We start from the raw sequence: 22,146 nt of genomic DNA, 5'->3' as shown, positions 1-22,146 counted from the left end.
GTGACAGAGGACAACCTTAGGAGTGCACTCTCAAACTCAGATTATTAATGTCAGAATATTTACATCCTGTGACAGGATGCGTAAATATACATGACAGTGATAATGTAATCTGTCATATTCCATAACAGCGACAATCACACATGCTTTTATTAGATAAAGTGGCAGACTGACATTGGCACAGTAATTTAGTACAGGTTTATCTTTGTTATTCCAGTTTCTGACTGAGTCCAGGCAGATTATTAGGTCAGAGAGTTTACAGAGAAATCAGTAATGGTCCTTGATTTATTATGTGGTAGCACTTAAATATAAAGGTCCCTTAATTAACGTTACTTAGTACATTATTAAGCATCAATTAACTGTTTAATAATATATTAAAAAGGCATGATTATGTATCACTTAGCATTAGTTAACATATAAGTTAAAGCATTAATAAGCAGTTAATTAGTATGTCGTCAAAAATTTGACCAAAAAGTAAATTTTCATGTGGACGACTCCTTAATCATTGATTTAAAGGTGTGATATGTTAGAATGTGGCCAGAAACGGTTACTACATTCAAATTCAAAATACCGAGGTCTTTAAAGTTATTTAACTGATCCTACACATGGTCCATCCTGAAGTACTTTATCACACCTGGAGACTCTTTACAGGAAGTGATTCACTTGAAATATTGAGAATTGAACATATAAGGAATTTGTACTTAAGTAGAAGTGTTTATACTGTGTTACACTACAATACTGTAACGACGATGATGATAATGATAAGACTTCCACTTCCACAAATTGTCTTTTACAGTATCTTTCGCACACTTCTCTTATTTTCTCATTAATTTTTATTTTGCTCTAATATTTATGTGCTACTTGTACCACCAGTGGTGCACAAAAGTATGTTTTGAAATCAAGTTTTTGCATGTGGCGCCACCTACCGCCGTCTACCAAAGTCTCAAAAACCCTGCCGAGCAACATCTTCACCAGTTACATTGAGCGACAATAGAAACTAAAAACTTAAAAGTCAGGTAAGTTAAGCTTGGCTAACTAAGTTAGCATCATAGCTCGACAGGGATGGACATTTCTTATATTTTGAACTGACGACTTCCCTCGTTTTTGGAGGTCCGTGCTATCGGATTTGTGGACTGTTCGGCTGGCACGGACCACCTGGAGCCCCAGAGCGGGCACGCCGCCAGCCCCTGCACTGGAGTCCCACAGCAGGGAGAGCACACGCCGCTGCCCTGGAGCCCCACTTCATCAAAAATGAAGAAAAGTTCTGTCAAATATCGTGCACAACGTAACTCCATCTGATATGTCCATCCCTAGTCAACAGCTAACGTTACCATAAATGATAATTGTGTGTCTTAGAGCCACTCTATGATAAAACGCTTGCCTTGTTGCTGATGGAGGATACGCCAGCCGCTCTGGCAACCTCGAATCTGGAGAGGGAGGCGGATATGACTCATCACCACAGTATTTTGAAATTTGATTGCAGTAACCATTTTTGGCCACATTCTTACATATGGCGCCTTTAATGTTAAATAATCCGAACTATATGCCTCGCATCCAAACATATCAATAAAACAGCATGAATTCTGGGAAAAAAAAGTCCGAATTCATGCTGTTTTATGTATTTTTTTTCACCGTGGCCCTAATACTCCATGGAGTAAATGCAGTATGTTGAGAATTTGCAGCTTCTCAGACTTCATTGTAACCTTCACAATAAAAAGTGTGGAGCCTCAGAGGAAGAGGAGGAGGAGGAGGAGGAGGAGGAGGAGGAGCCTCCTGAAAAGCCCCTCCCCCTCTGTACAGACAGCAGCTCCTGTCTTCTCTTCCTCCCTCTCTCTCTCCTCTGCTCCTCACAGTGATGACAGAGTCACATTTCTCTGCTGCTGACTAAAGATTGAGAGGTCGTTGTTTTCTTTTGTCCACCCACAGCGAACATGAATGAGATCAAGATCGCAGTGCTGGGCAGTGAAGGCGTGGGGAAGTCAGGTGATTGAACAATCACACGTATAGCGTTCATGTGAATTCATGCTACATATAATAGTTTGTTGTTTTTAACATCACCTGTCTTTCTGCCTGTGTATGTGCAGCTCTCATCGTCCGCTTCCTCACCAGGCGCTTCATTGGCGAGTATGCATCCTTCTCAGGTAATTAATCCATTATTATTATTATTATTATAGCAACACATGTCATTTTTGGGGCTCATGTTCAGCAGATGAAAATTCCTTAGATATTTGTCAGCATTGCATGACTGTGTCTCTACTGTCAGCTGTGAACCTCTCCCAGGAGTAGAAAAACTAATTTGACCGCAATTGCATAGTGATTTCTCAGTGCAAAAGACAGCAAAATGTGAGGCAAAAAGCTGGTGAGTAGATGCAGCGAGTGTGTTTTTAAGCAGAAAACCATGTTTTCTTTTATTCTACAATAAATCAGTTGTCCTTGATTTTCCATCATTGGGTAAGAAATTAATATAAACCAGGGGTTTCAAACTCATTTTCACTGAGGGCCACATCAGCATGGTGGTTGCCCTCAAAGGACCAGATGTAACTGTAAGACAGAATAAATGTAACTAAATGTAAACGCACCCTCAGAAAAAGACTTTGAAGCACGGGTGATTTTTAATTATTTGACAATTTGAACAATCTTTCTCTTCATGGAAGTTTTGGGATCATTTGTGGATATTTCGACCTCAATTTCATTCGTCACATGACGCATATACAATGATACACTGCGAACTAGTGGCGGGATGTCGTCACTTCATGGTTAAGACAATCGGCATGCATTGTGGGAAATGTAGTTTACGGTCAACACACGCCTTAAAGCAGCATCGACCTCGCGGGCCACATAAAATGATGTGGCGGGCCACATCTGGCCCCCGGGCCTTGAGTTTGACACATGTGATATAAACCATTAAATATAAACCAAATCAGACGAATATCAACATTTGGTTTACAAATGTTCCGTGACCCAAATCATCAAAAACAGCAAATGTGTGCATAATATAGCAATTTACAGCTATATCTGTAACACCTAATATCTTTCTTTTCTGGGAGATGTTTTGGTAAATGATCGACAACTTCATTTTATTCATATTCAAATTAAGTAAGTATGGGCACACAAAGAAATTATAATTTCAGGTTCTATTTTTTTACGGGGTCTCTTTTTTAGCGGAGATAGCGGAGAAGCATCCCATCGATCGCTGAATTGAGAGCAAAGATGTTCAGTTTCATCCAGTTTGATACGCAGTCTTTAGCTTTCAATTCCTCATCCAGTGTGATGGACGAAATGGTGATGACGACTTAATTAAACAGGGAACCTACTGTAGAAGGTAGTTATATCAACACGTCGTGTGCAACTACTCACTTACTTCTGCAAAATCTCCCCCGATGGTCAAGAGAATTCAGGTTTCATTTGAATCCATCTGCAACTAAAAGCGTCCCATAAGCAGGACTGAATGCGATGAAACACAAATAAAATATGTACATCTGTGCAGCTGGTGTTTGAACACCTGCTCAGATTTATTTGATTATTTACTTCCTCCTCTTATCAGCTTGCAGCCCAGTTTGTGTTTGATCCGTCCATTTATTATTGAATAGGCGACAGATCAGTCACCGTGTGTTGTGAGAAACCCTGCTGCGGTGATTACGTTCTGCAAAGGTAACTCTGTCGCCTGCACGGAGAAATGACTCAACACTGGTCTTAGATAATGGCTCAGTATTCCATTGTTGTCCTGCGAGTAATCTAGTTTCATGTGAGCCCTGTTCACTTTCAGCACGTCACTGTTTTGGCCCCAGACCAGATCAAATCAGAGGAGGAGAGGGGTTTGCCTCTGGCTTTAGTTACTGTGATTTACTTTCTGGCTTGTTGAAGTAAATTTGGATCACAGATGTTGCACATGCTAAGTTGTGTCCACTGTGTGAAACGTGCATGAACTTGATGAGAGGGTTCCTGTCACCACTGCTGCCTGCACCTCTGCAACCTGTCCAGTGTGTAAGAATCAGTGACATCAATCAATCAATCAATCAATCTTTATTTGTATAGCCCACAGTTTACAAAACATAGTTTGTCTCACGGGACTTCACAGGGTTGGTAACATCCTCTGTCCTTAGACCTTCGACCAGGGTAAGGAAAAACTACCAGGGAAAAAACCTGTATAACAGGGAAAAAGGGTAGAAACCTTAGGGAGAACCACAGGTGAGGGATCCACTCCCTGGACGGACAGACGTGCAGTAGATGTTACCCAAAACATACAATACACAATGACAAAGAATAAAAAGTGAAAAGTTACTATGATGGTCAAAACCGTTATAGTAAAGTATGTCCTCCAAAATTGGTCAAAAACATCCTAGTATAGTATGTTGTCCAAAAATGGTCAATAACGTCATAGTATAGTGTGTCGTCCATAAATGGCCAAAGATGTCATAGTATAGTATGTCCTCCAAAATTGGTCAAAAACATCATGGTATAGTATGTTGTCCAAAAATGGTCAAAACCGTCATAGTATAGCATGTCCTCCTAAATTGGTCAAAAACATCATAGTATAGTAAGTTGTCCAAAAATGGTCAAAACCGTCATAGTATAGTATGTCGTTCACAAATGGTCAAAATTGTTCAAAAACGTCATAGTATAGTATGCGGTCAAAAATGGTCAAAACTGTCATAGTATAGCATGTCCTCCAAAATTGGTCAAAAACATCATAGTATAGTATGTCGTCCAAAAATGGTCAAAACCGTCAAAGTATATAGTATGTCGTCCAAAATTGTTGAAAAACATCATAGTATAGTATGTCGTCCAAAAATGGTCAAAAACATCATAGTATAGTATGTTGTCCAAAAATGGTCAAAAACATCATAGTATAGTATGTTGTCCAAAAATGGTCAAAAACATCATAGTATAGTATGTTGTCCAAAATTGGTCAAAAACATCATAGTATAGTATGTTGTCCAAAAATGGTCAAAAACATCATAGTATAGTATGTTGTCCAAAAATGGTCAAAACCGTCATCGTATAGTATGTCGTTCAAAAATTGTCAAAATTGGTCAAAAACATCATAGTATAGTATAAGGTCAAAAATGGTAAAAAAAAATGTCATAGTATAGCATGTCGTCCAAAATTGGTCAAAAACATCATAGTATAGTATGTTGTCCAAAATTGGTCAAAAACATCATAGTATAGTATGTCGTCCAAAAATGGTCAAAAACATCATAGTGTAGTATGTTGTCCAAAATTGGTCAAAATAATCATAGTATAGTATGTCGTTCAAAAATTGTCAAAATTGGTCAAAAGCATCATAGTATAGTATAAGGTCAAAAATGGTAAAAAAATGTCATAGTATAGCATTTCGTCCATAAATGGCCAAAAACATCATAGTATAGTATGTCATCCAAAAATTGTCAAAATTTACAATTTTCTGGGAAAAAATAATTATTCCAAAATTTGACAAAAACTTCATACTATACAATGTTGTCCAAAATTCCAACATGGAAGGCTGCCCCTTTAGTGTTTGCAGCATCTGTTGCGTTTGAATCAAATATTCCCGGAAATGTAATATCACGTTTGTCCACAGGAGGGCAGTTTCAACAGTTGAGTAGCCATGAATGATGTAATATCACGTTTGTCCACAGGAGGGCAGTTTCAAAAGTTGAGCAGCCATGAATGTAATATCACGTTTGTCCACAGGAGGGCAGTTTAGATAAATCCGTTTGCAATCCTTCACTTCCTGTTTGCCATTTGGAGCCAGCAGGAGCAGGAGGAGACACATGGAGGACGAGGAGCAGCGGGAACAAACATGTGGTAACTGCTGCTTAAAAATGATCCACACATTTCTCTGATGTTCTGTTGACACTCTGTTTACAACTGTTGTTAACATCCGACCTGAGTGATCTGATCACAGGTGTTCACATGCCACCACATGCTCCTGCTATTGCTATTGCTATTGCTATTGCTATTGCTAATGCTAATGCTAATGCTAATGCTAATGCTAATGCTAATGTGAAGTCACTGCTCCACAGTAAACAAACACCTTTCATGTCATTTGTCTTCACATACAAATTATGTTGAAATCATCAGAGACACCATGATACGATTTATCACGATATTTGAGAAATCATATATTGCGTTATACTGACAGTGCTAGTGAAAGTGAGCACTTGGCACCATCTAGTGGACTGAACTATCAATTCAGAGTTGCATTTACACTTCTGTTCAATATTGTCAGTGTGTCTCCGACCACCTCCTGTCGACGACGCTGAAGTTATCATCCGATTCGCCAGCCTCTGATTCGGCACTTAAGGGGAAAGTTAAGGGGAAATAAACTTGATGTGCAGTGCGACTGTTTGCACACTGGTTGTCTGTTTTTTGTGACACTTCTTGATGTGAAAACATTTTAGACATGTTAGGTAAGTCATTAACCTTGCATGACATCCACTGTTGTATTTGTGAAGCTTTTATTTAATTTATGAAAATTCTAAAGGGGAGATTTCACCGTTTTTGTTTTATACTCAGACCTCATTAGAACAGGTCCTGATCCAAAACCACTGTGCCTAGACTTCTCAAATCTGGACTAGATTAATCTACAGACCCTGAAGATTCATAAAAACACACTCTCTGATTTGTGAAACCTTTATTCTATTTGTGAAAATACAATAAAGGCACATTTCAACGTTTTTTCAGCATATTGACCACTTTGGACCAGGTCCTGATCCATAACCACTGCAGCTAGACTTCTCAAATCTGGACTAGATTAATCTACAGACCCTGAAGATTCATGAAAATTAATAAAAGTATAATTTCAGTAAATGGTTTGACTTTTTAGCCATGGTGTCTTCTGACAGGATCAAATACATGCTCAATGTTATGCTGTCAGAGGTACATCAACAGCTGTTTGACTTAAATGTATGGAGTTATATACATGAAGGACAGTATTCCTGTTACTTGTGCATAAGAGAAGTGTTGGTAGTAAAGATTTGTGTACTTTTCTGTTTTCTGAAGATCAAATACGTATAATGTCAATCTTTATCCTTCTGCTTAAATGTATAGCAGAATAACTTCAGATAACTTACACAAAGTGTGTTATTATTATTGTATTATAACACATTTTTCTATAATAAATATTGGTGTGTGCAAATAAAACTAATTTAACAAAAGGAAAGGTGAAATAGAAGGGGAATAGTAAAATGAGCAAAGGAAAATGGGACAACACCAGAGCAAATGAAGTGAGAGAACCAGTTATGTGTTGTGACAGTAAGATAAAGGAAAACTTGAAATGTTGCCTTTATTGCATTTTCACAAATAGAATAAAGGTTTCACAAATCAGAGACTGTATTTTTATGAATCTGCAGGGTCTGTAGATTAATCTGGTCCAGATTTGAGAAGTCTAGGTATAGTGTTTTTGGATCAGGACCTGGTCCAAAGTGGTCTATATGCTGAAAAAACGTTGAAATGTGCCTTTATTGCATTTTCACAAATAGAATAAAGGTTTCACAAATCAGAGGGTGTGTTTTTATGAATCTTCAGGGTCTGTAGATTAATCTAGTCCAGATTTGAGAAGTCTAGGTACAGTGGTTTTGGATCAGGACCTGTTCTAATGAGGTCTGAGTATAAAACAAAAACGGTGAAATCTCCCCTTTAGAATTTTCATAAATTAAATAAAAGCTTCACAAATACAACAGTGGATGTCATGCAAGGTTAATGACTTACCTAACATGTCTAAAATGTTTTCACATCAAGAAGTGTCACAAAAAACAGACAACCAGTGTGCAAACAGTCGCACTGCGCATCAAGTTTATTTCCCCTTAACTTTCCCCTTAAGTGCCGAATCGGAGGCTGGCGAATCGGATGCTAACTTCAGCGTCGTCTCCTGTCGTGGTTCGGCAAATCGGTTAGCAATCTGGTTTCTTGGTTTGTGGACAAAACAATACATTTTAGATCATCATTTTCCAGGTTTAAAAAACACCTGATCAACATTTTCTAACATTTTATGCACCAAAAAATGAATCCAGTATTTGTTTATGGAGCAGTAAAGTAGGATTCACCTGTGATTTCATCACCTCAGACGGACGTTAACAGCACTTGTCAACAGAGCCTCTGTTTAATGTGTCTGCATTGATTTCCATTGTTAACATGTGACTTTAGTGAAAACCACATTCACCTGTTTGCTGCTTTTTCAGGCTTGAAGCCAGTCCAAGTCAACTGCAGCTTAAGAGCTCTTCATTGTTGGGATGTTAACACAGAAACTTGATCAACACTATTATTTGTCCAAAATGAGTGTTGATCAAGTTTCTGTGTGAACATCTCAACACTGAAGAGCTCCAAACAGCTGGAGTTGACTTGGACTGGCTTCAAGCCTGAGAAAGCAGCAAACAGGTGAATGTGGTTTTCACTAAAGTCACATGTTAACATGTAAAAATGATGTGCACACATTACTCACACAGAAGTCTAATTAATGTGCGGATGATTTTTAAGCTGCAGTTACTGGACACCTGGACCCCAACTGTCTGGTGGACTTTCCAGGGAGTGAACCCCTGTCATTTTTTTTATGTTTTTTTTATGAATTTTTTATGAATTTTGGGGGAAAATGTGTGAAATAAAATGACATAACCCCCTCCTGTCATGTCTGTGAATTTCCGGGGGGACACAAGCCCAGCCCCGTTTCCCACCACCACACCAACACCAGTGAGTAATCTCTTGGGACCACGAGGTGGAATCGAACCAGCCACCACCTGACAGGTACAACCTTACGGTTGTGAACGAAACCACTACGCCACACATCCCTGTGAGATATTGGAGCTCTTGGTGTATTTCAATGTTCACTTTGGATGTGGAACCTTAAATGTTGGACTATAAGGGAATTGAACCCACAAGCTCACGATCGTGTGACTGCGCTTTAACCAGTTGAGCTAACTCCACACTCTTTCCTCATTTTCGAACTCCTAGTTAATGTTTGTGGTTGAATATTGTATTCAAAAAGCAGTCAAGGCAAGATTTGAACCCATGCTCACAAGAACCTCAGGAACTCGAGTCATTCTCTTAGTCCCATGAGCTATTTGTCCTTGTGTGTTTGTGCCCAAAATTTGGAAGCCTTTCAATGATGGAACATGACTTCAATGTGTTGAACTACTTAATGACGTCCGTTCGGCACGTTCAGCCAAACAGTTAGTGTAATGGTTTACACACTTGTCTTTGGAGCAGGAGATCTGGGTTCGATTCCCACTTGGAACAAGAACGTTCATGCATGCAGTTTTTCTCCCCATGTGATTGACACACACACACTGAAGTCTGGTTGTATGACCATCAACACTAAAAAAAGCAGTCAAGGCAAGATTTGAACCCATGCTCACAAGAACCTCAGGAACTCGAGTCATTCTCTTAGTCCCATGAGCTATTTGTCCTTGTGTGTTTGTTCCCAAAATTTGGAAGCCTTTCAATGATGGAACATGACTTCAATGTGTTGAACTACTTAATGACGTCCGTTCGGCACGTTCAGCCAAACAGTTAGTGTAATGGTTTACACACTTGTCTTTGGAGCAGGAGATCTGGGTTCGATTCCCACTTGGAACAAGAACGTTCATGCATGCAGTTTTTCTCCCCATGTGATTGACACACACACACTGAAGTCTGGTTGTATGACCCTCAACACTAAAAAAAGCAGTCAAGGCAAGATTTGAACCCATGCTCACAAGAACCTCAGGAACTCGAGTCATTCTCTTAGTCCCATGAGCTATTTGTCCTTGTGTGTTTGTTCCCAAAATTTGGAAGCCTTTCAATGATGGAACATGACTTCAATGTGTTGAACTACTTAATGACGTCCGTTCGGCACGTTCAGCCAAACAGTTAGTGTAATGGTTTACACACTTGTCTTTGGAGCAGGAGATCTGGGTTCGATTCCCACTTGGAACAAGAACGTTCATGCATGCAGTTTTTCTCCCCATGTGATTGACACACACACACTGAAGTCTGGTTGTATGACCCTCAACACTAAAAAAAGCAGTCAAGGCAAGATTTGAACCCATGCTCACAAGAACCTCAGGAACTCGAGTCATTCTCTTAGTCCCATGAGCTATTTGTCCTTGTGTGTTTGTTCCCAAAATTTGGAAGCCTTTCAATGATGGAACACGACTTCAATGTGTTGAACTACTTAATGACGTCCGTTCGGCACGTTCAGCCAAACAGTTAGTGTAATGGTTTACACACTTGTCTTTGGAGCAGGAGATCTGGGTTCGATTCCCACTTGGAACAAGAACGTTCATGCATGCAGTTTTTCTCCTCATGTGATTGACACACACACACTGAAGTCTGGTTGTATGACCATCAACACTAACTTTGGTGAAACACACACTGATTAACTGTGGGGAAGTGTGGGGAGTGGGGGCAGTGTGTGTTGTGGGGGGTGGAGTGGGGAGTTTGTGTTTGGGTGGGAGTGGGGGCAGTGGGGGTGGTGAGTGGACATGTGGGGGGTAATACATAAACACAGGGAGAACATGCAAAACCACATGCAGGAAAGTCCATGCTCCATTCGGGATTTGAACCCTGTTCCAAAGGCAAGGTTGCAATACTACACAAGCGTGCTCAACCAGGTGAGCTATTTGTGCCTGTGTTTGTTCCCGAAATTTGCAAGACTTTCAATAATAGAACATGACTTCAACGTATTAAACTACCTAATGACGTCTGTTCGCCACGTGCAGCCAAACAGTTGGTGTAATGGTTTACACACTTGTCTTTGGAGCAGGAGACCTGGGTTCGATTCCCACTTGGAACAATGACCTTTATGCATGCAGTTTTTCTCCCTATGTGATTGACACACACACACTGAAGTCTGGTTGTATGACCATCAACACTAACTTTGGAGAAACACACACTGATTAACTGTGGGGGAGTGTGGGGGGTGGAGTGGGGAGTGTGGAGTGTGTGTTTGGGGGGGTGTGGGGTGCTGAGGAGTGGGGGCAGTGGGGGCAGTGGGGGGGGAGTGGACATGTGGGGGATAATACATAAACAAAGGGAGAACATGCAAAACCACATGCAGGAAAGCCCATGGTCCAATCGGGATTTGAACCCTGGTCCAAAGGCAAGAGTGTAACACTCTACACAAAGGTGCTCAACCAGGTGAGCTATTTGTACTTGTGTGTTTGTTCCCAAAATTTGGAAGACTTTCAATAATAGAACATGACTTCAACGTATTGAACTACCTAATGACGTCCGTTCGCCACGTGCAGCCAAACAGTTGGTGTAATGGTTTACACACTTGTCTTTTAAATGCCAGGGTCCATCTGGATCACTGGGTTTGTCACAGCCTGTAGTGAAGACTGTTGTGGTCAGAGACTTGAAGATGACTGAGTCCTCTTTCCTGTCCTGACCTCATGTCGTTCACTGGTGTCAGCAGAACTGTAAGAGATTAAACATCAGTTAGAGATGAGCTACATGTGGATTTATGTGCTACATCTCATGGGGGGACATCGGGTAAGTGGTGAGGGATGAAAAATCGAGGACGGGGTAGAGAAAGTGCGGCTCGTGCAAAGTCTGTGTGCTCATTCTAAGTGCATGATGGGAAATTCCCCCAGCAGTCTAAGCCTATGGCAGCATAAGATAGACTATTCTAATCAGGACATACCTGATCTAGCTTCGACTATAGGCTATGCTAAAGAGGTAGGTTTTCAGTCTCACCTTAAAGGCAGAGACCGAGTCAGACTGTCTGACTGAATGCGGAAGTTGGTTCCACAGGAGAGGAACCTGGTAGTTAAATGTTCTACCACCGATTCTACTTCTAGTTATTTTCGGAATGACCTGAGTTCAGGGAGCGCAGCGATCTATTCGGTTGATATAAAGTGATTAAGTCACAAATGTAAGAAGGTGCCTGATTATTCAGGGCCTTGTATGTAAGTAGAAGTATTTTAAAATCAATTCTACTTTTCACTGGGAGCCAGTGAAGAGAAGCCAAGACAGGAGTTATATGATCACGTCGTCTGGTTCCAGTCAGTATCCGTGCTGCTTGTCGTGATATATTATTTCTAATTGTCTTGATGTTGCGAATTTTTTGCTTAATGTGTTCATCCAGTGATAAATCCTGGTCAAACAGGACTCCTAGGTTCCTTACTGTAGTGCAAGGGACTGGAGTGTTACTGCCTAGGGTTAGAGCTCCACTTGAAAGTGGTGCTCTTGTATCTTTTGGCCCAAGGACCATGACCTCAGTTTTTTAAGCATCAGAAAGTTCCGAGTCATCCACGTCTGTTTGTCTATGAGACAATCCTGGAGTTTAATAGATGGGTTTGGGTCGTCCGGTCGTACAGATACATAGAGCTGGGTTTCGTCTGCATAACAATGAAAATCTATGTTGTGTTTCCTGATAATGTTGCCTAATGGCAGCATGTACAGGGTAAAAAGAATAGGTCCAAGCACAGAACCCTGAGGGACTCCGTAGTTGACCTTAGTGAGTATGGAGGATTCCTCGTTTACACTAACAAACTGAAATCTGTCCGATAAATAGGACTTGAACCAGACAAGTGCCGATCCTCTAATCCCAACATCTTGTTCTAGTCGATGTAGCAGGTTCTCATGATCTATCGTATCAAATGCTGCACTGAGATCCAGCAGGACCAGTATAGAAGCCAGTCCTTTTTCAGAGGCCATAAGAATATCATCTTTTACTCTAAGTAGTGCAGTCTCTGTACTATGGTGGGTTCTAAACCCAGACTGGAACTTTTCAAATACATTATTGCTACACAGGTGATCGCATCTTATCGTTAAAAATTTTTATAAAGTCATTACTACTCAGCGATCGAGGGATCGATGGATTTGTTGCATCGTGGCTCTCCGTCAGCCTGGCTACAGTGCTGAAGAGGAACCTGGGGTTGCTCTTATTTTTCTCTATTAACTTAACTGAGTAATAAGAGGTTCTTGCACGTCTCAGAGCTTTTTTATAGATATCAAAACTGTTCTTCCACAAGACATAGTGACTGTCATTATGTGTGGAACGCCACGTTCTTTCTAACTTCCGTGTACTGAGCTTTAACGCTGGAGTTTGGGCTGTGTACCATGGGGCAGACTTATCCCGGGTGATAACCTTTCTCTTAAGAGGAGCAACAGTGTTTAGAACTGTTTGCAAGGTTAAATTTGTGTTGTCCACTATTCCATTAAGTTCCATTAAGTTGGGACTGCGGCGGGGAGTCGTGAAGAAGCTATTTTTTAAACATTGTTAAAACAATGTTTTGATAATTGATTGATTTCAGTCTGAAACACCGCGGCTGAGGAGAGCGTCAGTAAAGAGAGATTTCTATCGGCTCATTTACAGCAACTAGTTTTGGTTTTTGACCATAAAAATAAGTTAATGTATGTAAGTAGACCTACATAACTCACATTATGTGCAAAATGACCACTCTATGTGAGCTTTAAACGTTTTAAAATGAAAATTTTCCTTATTCAAAACAGTGCATACATTAAACATCTTGTGTCTCCCGCAGAGTGTGTGTACAGAAAGTGTGTGTCTGTGGACGGGAGGCAGGTGAACCTGGAGCTCTTTGACCCCTGCTCTCATGTGAGTTCAGCAGCAACAGGAAACACACATTTTTATTTATTGCTTGCTTATTACTGACACACAATCCTCAAACATTCAATTAATCTCCATCCTTTTATTTATTGCCACTAGAGTCTAGAGTGTCTACAAAATCTAACGTCAAAGAGATGATTCTGTGATTGTCTCTGCTCTTAGGCCTGTGAGGGTAAGTCTGCTTTACACGACCAGATCCACTGGGCCGATGGTTTCATTCTGGTCTATGACATCAGTGACCGAGCCTCCTTCCTCACTGCCAGAGCCATCGTGCACCTCATCAGAGAGCTTCACCTGGGATCTGCTAAAAGGTAAGAATCTGTATTAACTACAGTCACTAACTATAACTATAGTTTTTGCCATTCACCTAAATTATGTGTACTGTTTTATTACACTCTGCTAGTACAGCAGTCAGGAGAAATTTGGGGTTAAGTGTCTTGCCCAAAGACACATTGGCACGTATATTAATAGAGCCTGGAATCGATCCCTCAACCTTTCCGTTGAAAGATGACTTGCTCTACCACTCGCCATCGCTCTGTCGGTATACAGACTCATTTATGCTTACATATGAACACATGCGTACACATGACATGACCTTTTAGCTAGCATGTGGCTAATGTCGATGTAAAAACATTTCGTTCATTATGAAACTTTGAATATATTAATTTACCAATCACTAGAAAAAATTAACTGGTGTGGGTTCCTGCCATTTTTATCCTGAAACCTAAACTTATGTTTAGTTACCCCAGCAAATACGGTGACAGTGGACGAGGGTGTGCTAATGTACCTTTTAAGCGCACAAAGACCACATATAAAAATGGCCACCGCAAAATGAACTCCCATTTTGAACCCCCTAAATTAGCATAAATTGGCGTTTTCACAGTGCTTTTTTTCCACTAAATGGGAACATTATTTAACAAACTGATATATTATATCATTGTGTGCTATTGAAGGTGAGCTGAAATTAGCGATTGACACCAACATTTAGCTCAAGTGAGAAGTAGAAGCTAATTTTCCCATGGACTTCCATTACCCAGGAGCTCTTTTTGCAACCAGCAGAGCTGCCCCCTGGTGGTTAACTGCCATCTTACTTCCTGGGCTTCACTTTTTACATCCAAAGACTACTATATCCAATGTTATATACAGCCTTTGTAAGTGGTAGCTCAGTGGCAGAGTGAGTTGTCTTTCAAATGGAAGGATGTGGGTTTGAATCCCTACCCCATAGAAAATGTATGAAACTGTGAGTAAATGTTAAAACTGTAGTGTGAAGCAGCTTTGAATGGCCAAGACTAGAAAAGCTCAATATGCAAAGTGTTTAGAAGACAAACATGGATGAAATGAAAATCCGTTTCGACATGTGTATCTAACGCTAAGCAAAGATCTGCATGACAGCGAGACTTTCAGCACTCTCTCTCTCCTTTTCCCACAGGGACGTGGACTCACTTATATTTCTGGTGGGCAACAAACAGGATCTGTGCCACATGAGGGAGGTGCAGCGTGAAGAGGCCCAGTGTCTGGCTGCGGAGTTCCACTGCCAGTTCTACGAGCTGTCCGTCGCCGAGCACTACCAGGAGGTGGCGCTCATATTCTCCAAGATGGTGCAAAAGGCCAGTCTGGGCGGCAAGTCCAAGGAGCGCCGGAGACGCCCGAGTGGCTCGAAGACCGTGGTCAAACTCATCAGCAACGTATTCGGCAAGAGGAGGAAGTCGGTGTGAACAGCTGTCGGTCAAGGCTTGACCCCGTTTTATCAGTGATTATGTTTGTGTTGCTATTGATTAGCATTCAACATACAGTGTGTATGTACGTATGCGTAACAGTCCTCCAAATCCTCCATGGTTCCGTTGAGAGATTGGACCAAAACAGTCACATGAATGGTAGCAAAAGCTATACTGATATCATTTTTTGTTTGATGATGACAATACTACTCCTAAACCTAATAAAAACCTTGTAAGTAGATCTGGTTCCTGCAGTCCTGGAGCTACAGGTACCTGCAAAATGGGATGGTCCAGGTTCCCCCGAGACAACCCCAGCCAGCTCCAACTATAAGCTTTATCAAAAATAAAAGGTTTTATGTCTCAAGGCGCTTTCACACCTTTAGTTCGATTGCTTTGGTCTGCACCAGTCAGAAAAATGTTGGGGGGTACGGTTTGCTTTCACATGCATACTTCTAAACCAGGGGTTCTCAAAGTTGTGATACCTAAGGGCCAATTTAGGAACCCAACATTGGACTGAGGGCCGCAAAAGGAGAAAAAAAACAGAAGGAAATCCCATTTGTAATAATTTTAATGACCAGATTGCAGTTCTACAGTTTAGCGTTAACTAATATAAGCGTTAATATAATGTAATTTAAGCATTGATATAATATTATAATTTACTGGGTAATTACCCAGTATTTTGGCCATTGTTCTTACCTTCTAATTACAGGTTAATACCAAGTAACACATTTCTGTTACCATATATTTACAGGGTAAATAGCTAGTAATAGCTTATTACCAGCTTATAACCCAATAATACACTAAAATTCACCATATAGAAACCAGGTAAATACCCAGAATTTTTGTTTACACTTATTGGTCTGTATCCAGTAATGTCCAATAAACATTTAACAAGCTTAGTAGCTCCTGGTTTAAAACTATCAACTGTAATTCATTGCGGGGCCGCCAGAAATGTTTCTGCGGGCCGCCATTGGCCCCCGGGCCGCACTTTGAGAACCAATGTTCTAAACTAAGCAAAATAGGCCACAAAGACCGTTGGCATCGGAACCAGACTATCGCACTACTTCCGATAAACATGGCGGAACGGCTTTGTGTTGCTGTCATGTATGTACAGGGCCGTTTCTAGCTGTTTGGGGCACTATGCGATATACTATTTGGGGGCCCCTATTTTTTCCAAACTCGTTCTGATTACCCCACAAACACTTACATGCTTTGCAAATATATGCATAATGAATGCGTCCAATACATGCAAATAAGGACAGGTGCTTTTAATTCTCAAAAATCTAATAAAATATGAGTCTGGACTTGCAGTTTGAGGGCCCCCCTGGTGGCTGTGGGGCCCTATGCAGCTGCATAGTCCGCATGTAGCAAGAAACGGCTCTGTGTATGTCACATTTATACTGTATCTTAATAAGATAAAAAATTGGGAACCACTGTTTGGATTATGGTCATTTATAGACATGCATGACACCGTGACCTTCCTTAGCAGGTCAAAACTATTTTCTCTCTATATCCTCTCTGTGTGGGCTGAAATCAGCCTCCTGCTCCACTTTCACATTCCTGCACTCAATCGTAATCAGCTATTTTTTAAAATCCAGAAATAAAACAAGGAAGTAAATGTGCAGACCCTGACGTTCATGTAAGTGCAAAAGTAAAAAGGCAGAGGTGTCCAAAAACAGCTGGCAAATCTGTTTCTGTTTCAGACTAAAAAACTACATCAATAAAGTTATTCTTTGTTATAAGTTGATCTATATTTCGTTTTCTTTAATGTTAATATGCATAAAATGTCATGCAGAGGTGAAGTAATAACAATTTTATAAACAAATTATACTATTTATAGGGGTGGGCATAACAGAAAATAATTGAGAAGCACTGGGTTAAATGCAGAAGGACCATTCATACCAGCTTTACAAACTTTGTGTAATAATCATGAACCAGGACCTGTATCTCTTTAGTTTTTCTCATACTATTACATTATTTTAATATTGATGAAGCTAATACCCAGAATTACACTGGAAATAAGATGGTATTAAAATGGCGTTACACATCTATTATCATACGATTACCATGTTATTACTGATGTGTCGTGTGAAGTACGAATATTGAAAAATAAACATTACATACATCTGAGAAATTTAAAAAATACAAGTTCAGTAGTGCAGCCTCAGTGAGTATTCTATGGTGAATACAGATGTGGTACCACTATTCTACACATGTTGGTTCAAAGGAAATCTACCAACTTAAAAGTGATCGTCTAAATCCCGGGGAAGGGTCAGACTCTGGCTCTGCCTGCTCCACTGGAATCTTTAATCTCCTTGGGGTTGTAGAGAGTCAGTCCAACATGGCTGTTGACTCAGGCCCAGTGATGGCCTCCAGCCTTGTTTCCCCCCTTTGTTATGACAGCGGATTTGAGATCAGCTCGGGCACCCAGTGGCGTCTAATCCACTCCAAACATCAGGAATCCGTCCAACTCTCACATTACTGCACTGATGGTGTGAGTGGAAACCACCTGTAGAGCAGAACACACACACGTCTGTCCCTGGCCCACATGAGCCCTTCATTGTGATTTAACCAGCATGAAGACATGAGGGTGTGTGTGTGTAGATACCTGAGAGTCACACTGTGTGGTGTTTATCACAAAACAGATCATGCACACGCCTAAAAACGATCTATTTTCTATATCTATCAATTGTAAAGTTAAAAGGACACGTTTAAAGGACAGTTCAGGTTGTTGTTGTTTTTTAAATAGTCATTGTATGAAGCACTTACACATAACCAGTGTCTTAGGGTGCTTTCACACCTACAGCATTTTGGTTCCAGGTAGAACCTGAGCCCTTGTAGAAGGAACCCTTTTGGAACCCTTATTTCTAAGAGTGTTGCACATCTGCATGATACTGCCTTGCTGTTGTTTTACACGTGACATACGCAAACTAGTGACTTGTAAAGCAGTTTTTTTTGGTGTCTTTAGACTGAATTAATGAAAAAGATTTGTTTACAGAATCGTTAGGTCTTTTTTTTAAACTTGTGTTTATAAAAAAAATTAAATAAAATACACAAACTAGCACTTTAATCTTAAGTGAGGGATAAAAACAATGACGATGGTCTTTTGTATTGGTAGAATCATAGCAGGATCCATATTCAGTGTGGCAGATACAGTGGTTCATTAGATTCATCTTTGGCTCCCTCTTGTGTTCATACAACAGTGGTGCAGTTAGTGGACCAGCAGTGATGGAGGATCATTGCGGGTTTTTTTCTTTTTTTAAATAGAAACCTCATCACGCGCTCGTCTATGCTCCACATATAGAAATGTTGAATATTTAAAATGTCCTCATCAGCTCGACGTGTCCTGTGAAAGATGCTGCTTGATATCAAACATCATCAAATTAACAGATTTTTCCGTCACCATGACGATCGTCAGCCATTGACTTCTGACTCATTTTCCATCTGGTGTGGCTCTCTTTAGACAGTAAAGTTATTTTTATTTTATAGGAATGAACCTTTATTCACTTGCCAATGTTTAAATACAGTACTGTAGAACTTTTCTTTTCTATGCAACTTAATATATATATAACAAGTACAGTTGTGTTCAAAATGATAGCAGTGTGTTTAAAAACATTATATTCTAAATCATAACATGAAGAAAAAAAAAATTAATTTTTTAACTACTTTAGAGAAAATTAAGAAAAAAAACATTTGGGCTGAAAATAGCAGTGTCTGCATTTTTCTTTATAAACTCAAATAATTACTAGCTCTGATGTATCAGTGAATCAAAACCAAAAATGCAATGTCAATTGTTTTTTTTAGTTTTATTGGATAATTACCAACATTTTCATCGACGATTTGCAACCAGCTTTATAAAGTAGCTTAAAAAAAAGGTGTGTGTATATATATATATATATATATCAGATTAAAAATTTAAAATATATAAAGTACACATAAAACAAGAAGGTGTTTGTCGATTGAGGATATTATATAATGCAAGATAACAGGTATTATGATTATGATCAATAATTACAATTTAAAGGTAATCAAGAAAATACTGTCATTGTAACATACAGTGCACCTAATTAAACTCATTTAATAAGTGTCTCTCATGTAAAAGCTATAACAGTCATAGTGTATATATGTGTGTGTGTGTAAGTATGTGTGTGTGTGTGGCAACACATTCCATACAGAGTAGGATATATCAAAACTAAATGAAAGCATGGCAGGTTCACTAATGTGATCATTGTTACATTAACATTTACTTAGCTTGTATTGTTGACAGCAGCACGTATAAACTCCCAGTCACAACAATGGAAAACAATAGCAAAAAAATAAATAATCCAATTTTTGAATATAGATAAATGGATAAACTGTGACATATTTTGACTCATTGATTCATTGGTGTTGGGGGATGATTTACTCGATTATAAAAAGTTGATCATTAACTTTTGACGTAATATAAAACAAATGTATTGCATTTATAAAATCAATTTTTTTCTAAAATATAATATACCTAACACCACACAGTGGCAGGAGCGATGAGCATTTAGTCAGCGTACTTCAAGTGTTTGCAGAATTCAGGAGATTTACAAGGTTCCTTGAATGCATCTTAAAGCTGCTCCTCTAATTTCAACATGCTGTAGATCTGACAGAAGTGATGGAATTTGAGGACATTGGAATTGTTAGGACACATTTATTTTTTTTAAGCTCTGAAAACATTTTGTCATTGTCTGGACATAAGCTAAGAGGACATTTTGGTATTTGATGGGACATGAGTCATAAAGACATCTCTGTCTTTCAGCATTATGGTGAATTTGACATTTTGAGGACACAGAATGCATTTCTTTAATTAGTGTCCTTCTGGAAAGGGTTCATTGGGAAATAACATAATATGTTATGCATTTGTCGTAGTGCGAAATTTCATAATTATTTCAAATTAAATTAGTTGTTAAATATGTTGTTTGTGTCGTAAAAATATAATTTTAGAGGCTGATAATGAGGTAATGACATGGATGTAACACGGCTGCGTCATTGCTGGTAAAGACTATGAATAAACAAACAGTGTGCACGTCTCTAAATCAGTGGAAAGTGAAAGTTGTTTGCACGGAATGAGAATTGTGAGCCTGCACTTACTGCCTTGGTTTATCATGTAATAAAGTGACATTCACACCATTTGCCCATGTAGTTATAGCTTCTTCTAGCTCCTGCTCGGGTATCTACCTCCATTTTATCTCCTGCTTCTAAAGTCTGCCTGTAAAGAAGTATAAATATAATAAAATGTTGACTCGTGGTCAGTAGATGAATGGATCACTAGGAGCTGATAAACATTCATTCAGATATTTGGTCTTTAAAAGCAGCAGCAGCATGTCATGATAGTTTTATATTGCACAGGGTGAGCAGAAGCGGAAGCTGCTGTTAGTCACGAGCCACGCCCCTCCTGACTGTCCAATCAGAGAGGCCGAACAACAGTGGCTCCCTTAGAGGATCACACAGCTGGAGGTGGATTCCTCAGCACTGCTGGAGACAAAATAAAAATCATTTTGATCATAGTCAGTTAAAAAAAGAAGCACAAATCAACACATTAGAGACTTTAAATATATATACAAAAATACCCATAAAGGCATTTTCTAGGAGTTGGAATGGTTACCTCATAATATGATACGCAATAAATGGCCCACATTACAACAATTCTGTGATAATCAATTCAATAACATAGCGAAACATCATGACATCTGTCTAACTGAAAAATAAAACATGTTGATTTATTCACAACATGGAGAACAACAAACATAAAGTCTACGTATTGAGACAACAATGATGTCTCACCTCTGCTCTGGAGCAGTGGTCTGCTTCATCCTCTTGGGGGCGCCGCTTTCCCACTCAACTGGGGGTTTGTGAGCCTCCTGTGAAGAAAGAGAGGGAACGATTAATCATTCAAACCTCTGCGATGACAAAATACGAGTGACCATCGAGAATATGTTTACCAGGATTTAGGTATAGATTTGGTTGAAGTTTAAAACCCTGTGTCCATGTGTTAAATGTTCATTTATCCCATTTTATTTACCAAATAAATGTCAGAATATATCGAATTGAAATACTTTTTTTTTTTTTATTAGAATCTGTCTTTTACTCTTCCTGTAAAACAGTTTTGCCCGTTCGATGACTCACCCTGCACTTACTGATCCTCTCTCTGCAGCATTTATTCATTCTTTGTTCAATGATAAAGATTTCTAGAGCTCTTTCTCAGTCAGCCTGTAAATCTCTACAGGTTCATATAACAATATTGATAAGTGCAGATTTAATCAGGGTTGCACATAATGGACAATTATTGGACGTTTTTATTTTAAGGAGTTGGCTTTAATGGAATTTTAAATACTGATAATAAACTGACATGTAAAGAACAATGTGTTATTATTTGAATTATTAATGTTCTCACTGCTTTTAGGACAACAAAGGTTTAATGAATAATGAAAAATTCTATTAAATGTCTACTTTGGTTATACATGAATGTGTGTGTAACTGACCAAGTTCCTCTTCCTTCCAGCGTTACTGCTGCTGCTGCTCAGCACATTGTGGTCGTCAGCAGCAGATTGGACGCGATCGTCTCTGTGATAGACCACCGTCTGTTTCTGTTTGGACTGCAGCTTTCTGTGAAGACAACACACACTCGGTTAGGAACTTAATCCAGGTCGTCCAGTACAACAACCCTGGATTAAATCCTCTCTTTATAATGGTCATAATGTTTCGCTGTGGTTATGTTTTATGAAACACTTGTCTTTTTGAACTGGATTATTTAGCCAAACATCTGCAAACACTATGTTACATGAATAGCCCAAGATTTTTGAAGAGCCACTGAGGCTTGCGCTCATGTAAAACAGTTTTACAGATTGTTATCAACCTAAAAAAAAAAAAGGCCTT

At 39.5% G+C, this 22,146-nt stretch overlaps 2 protein-coding genes across 2 annotated transcripts in view; one reads left to right on the top strand and one right to left on the bottom strand.

The window, feature by feature from the left end:
• Window positions 1-1,928: 1,928 nt before the first annotated feature.
• rergla (RERG/RAS-like a) lies at window positions 1,929-15,243 on the top strand (the record flags this gene model as incomplete). Its single annotated transcript, XM_083907137.1, has 5 exons — window positions 1,929-1,980; window positions 2,082-2,138; window positions 13,443-13,516; window positions 13,691-13,839; window positions 14,958-15,243. The coding sequence occupies 5 exons, from the start codon at window positions 1,929-1,931 to the stop codon at window positions 15,241-15,243; spliced, it is 618 nt and encodes a 205-aa protein (XP_083763263.1).
• A 5,462-nt stretch (window positions 15,244-20,705) lies between these two features.
• arhgef39 (Rho guanine nucleotide exchange factor (GEF) 39) overlaps window positions 20,706-22,146 on the bottom strand; it is a gene marked incomplete at both ends in the record, with an annotated part of 54,298 nt that continues 52,857 nt past the window's right edge. Inside the window, 3 exons of the mRNA XM_083907058.1 lie at window positions 20,706-20,745; window positions 21,055-21,131; window positions 21,753-21,876. Coding sequence (XP_083763184.1) covers window positions 20,706-20,745; window positions 21,055-21,131; window positions 21,753-21,876 — 241 coding nt within the window. The remainder of the gene's footprint in view (window positions 20,746-21,054; window positions 21,132-21,752; window positions 21,877-22,146) is intronic.

Source organism: Microchirus variegatus (assembly GCF_963457635.1).
Source record: "Microchirus variegatus genome assembly, chromosome: 20".
NCBI lineage: Eukaryota > Metazoa > Chordata > Actinopteri > Pleuronectiformes > Soleidae > Microchirus > Microchirus variegatus.
Note: the sequence above shows the minus strand (reverse complement) of the source record. Positions and strands in the feature narration are given on the sequence as shown.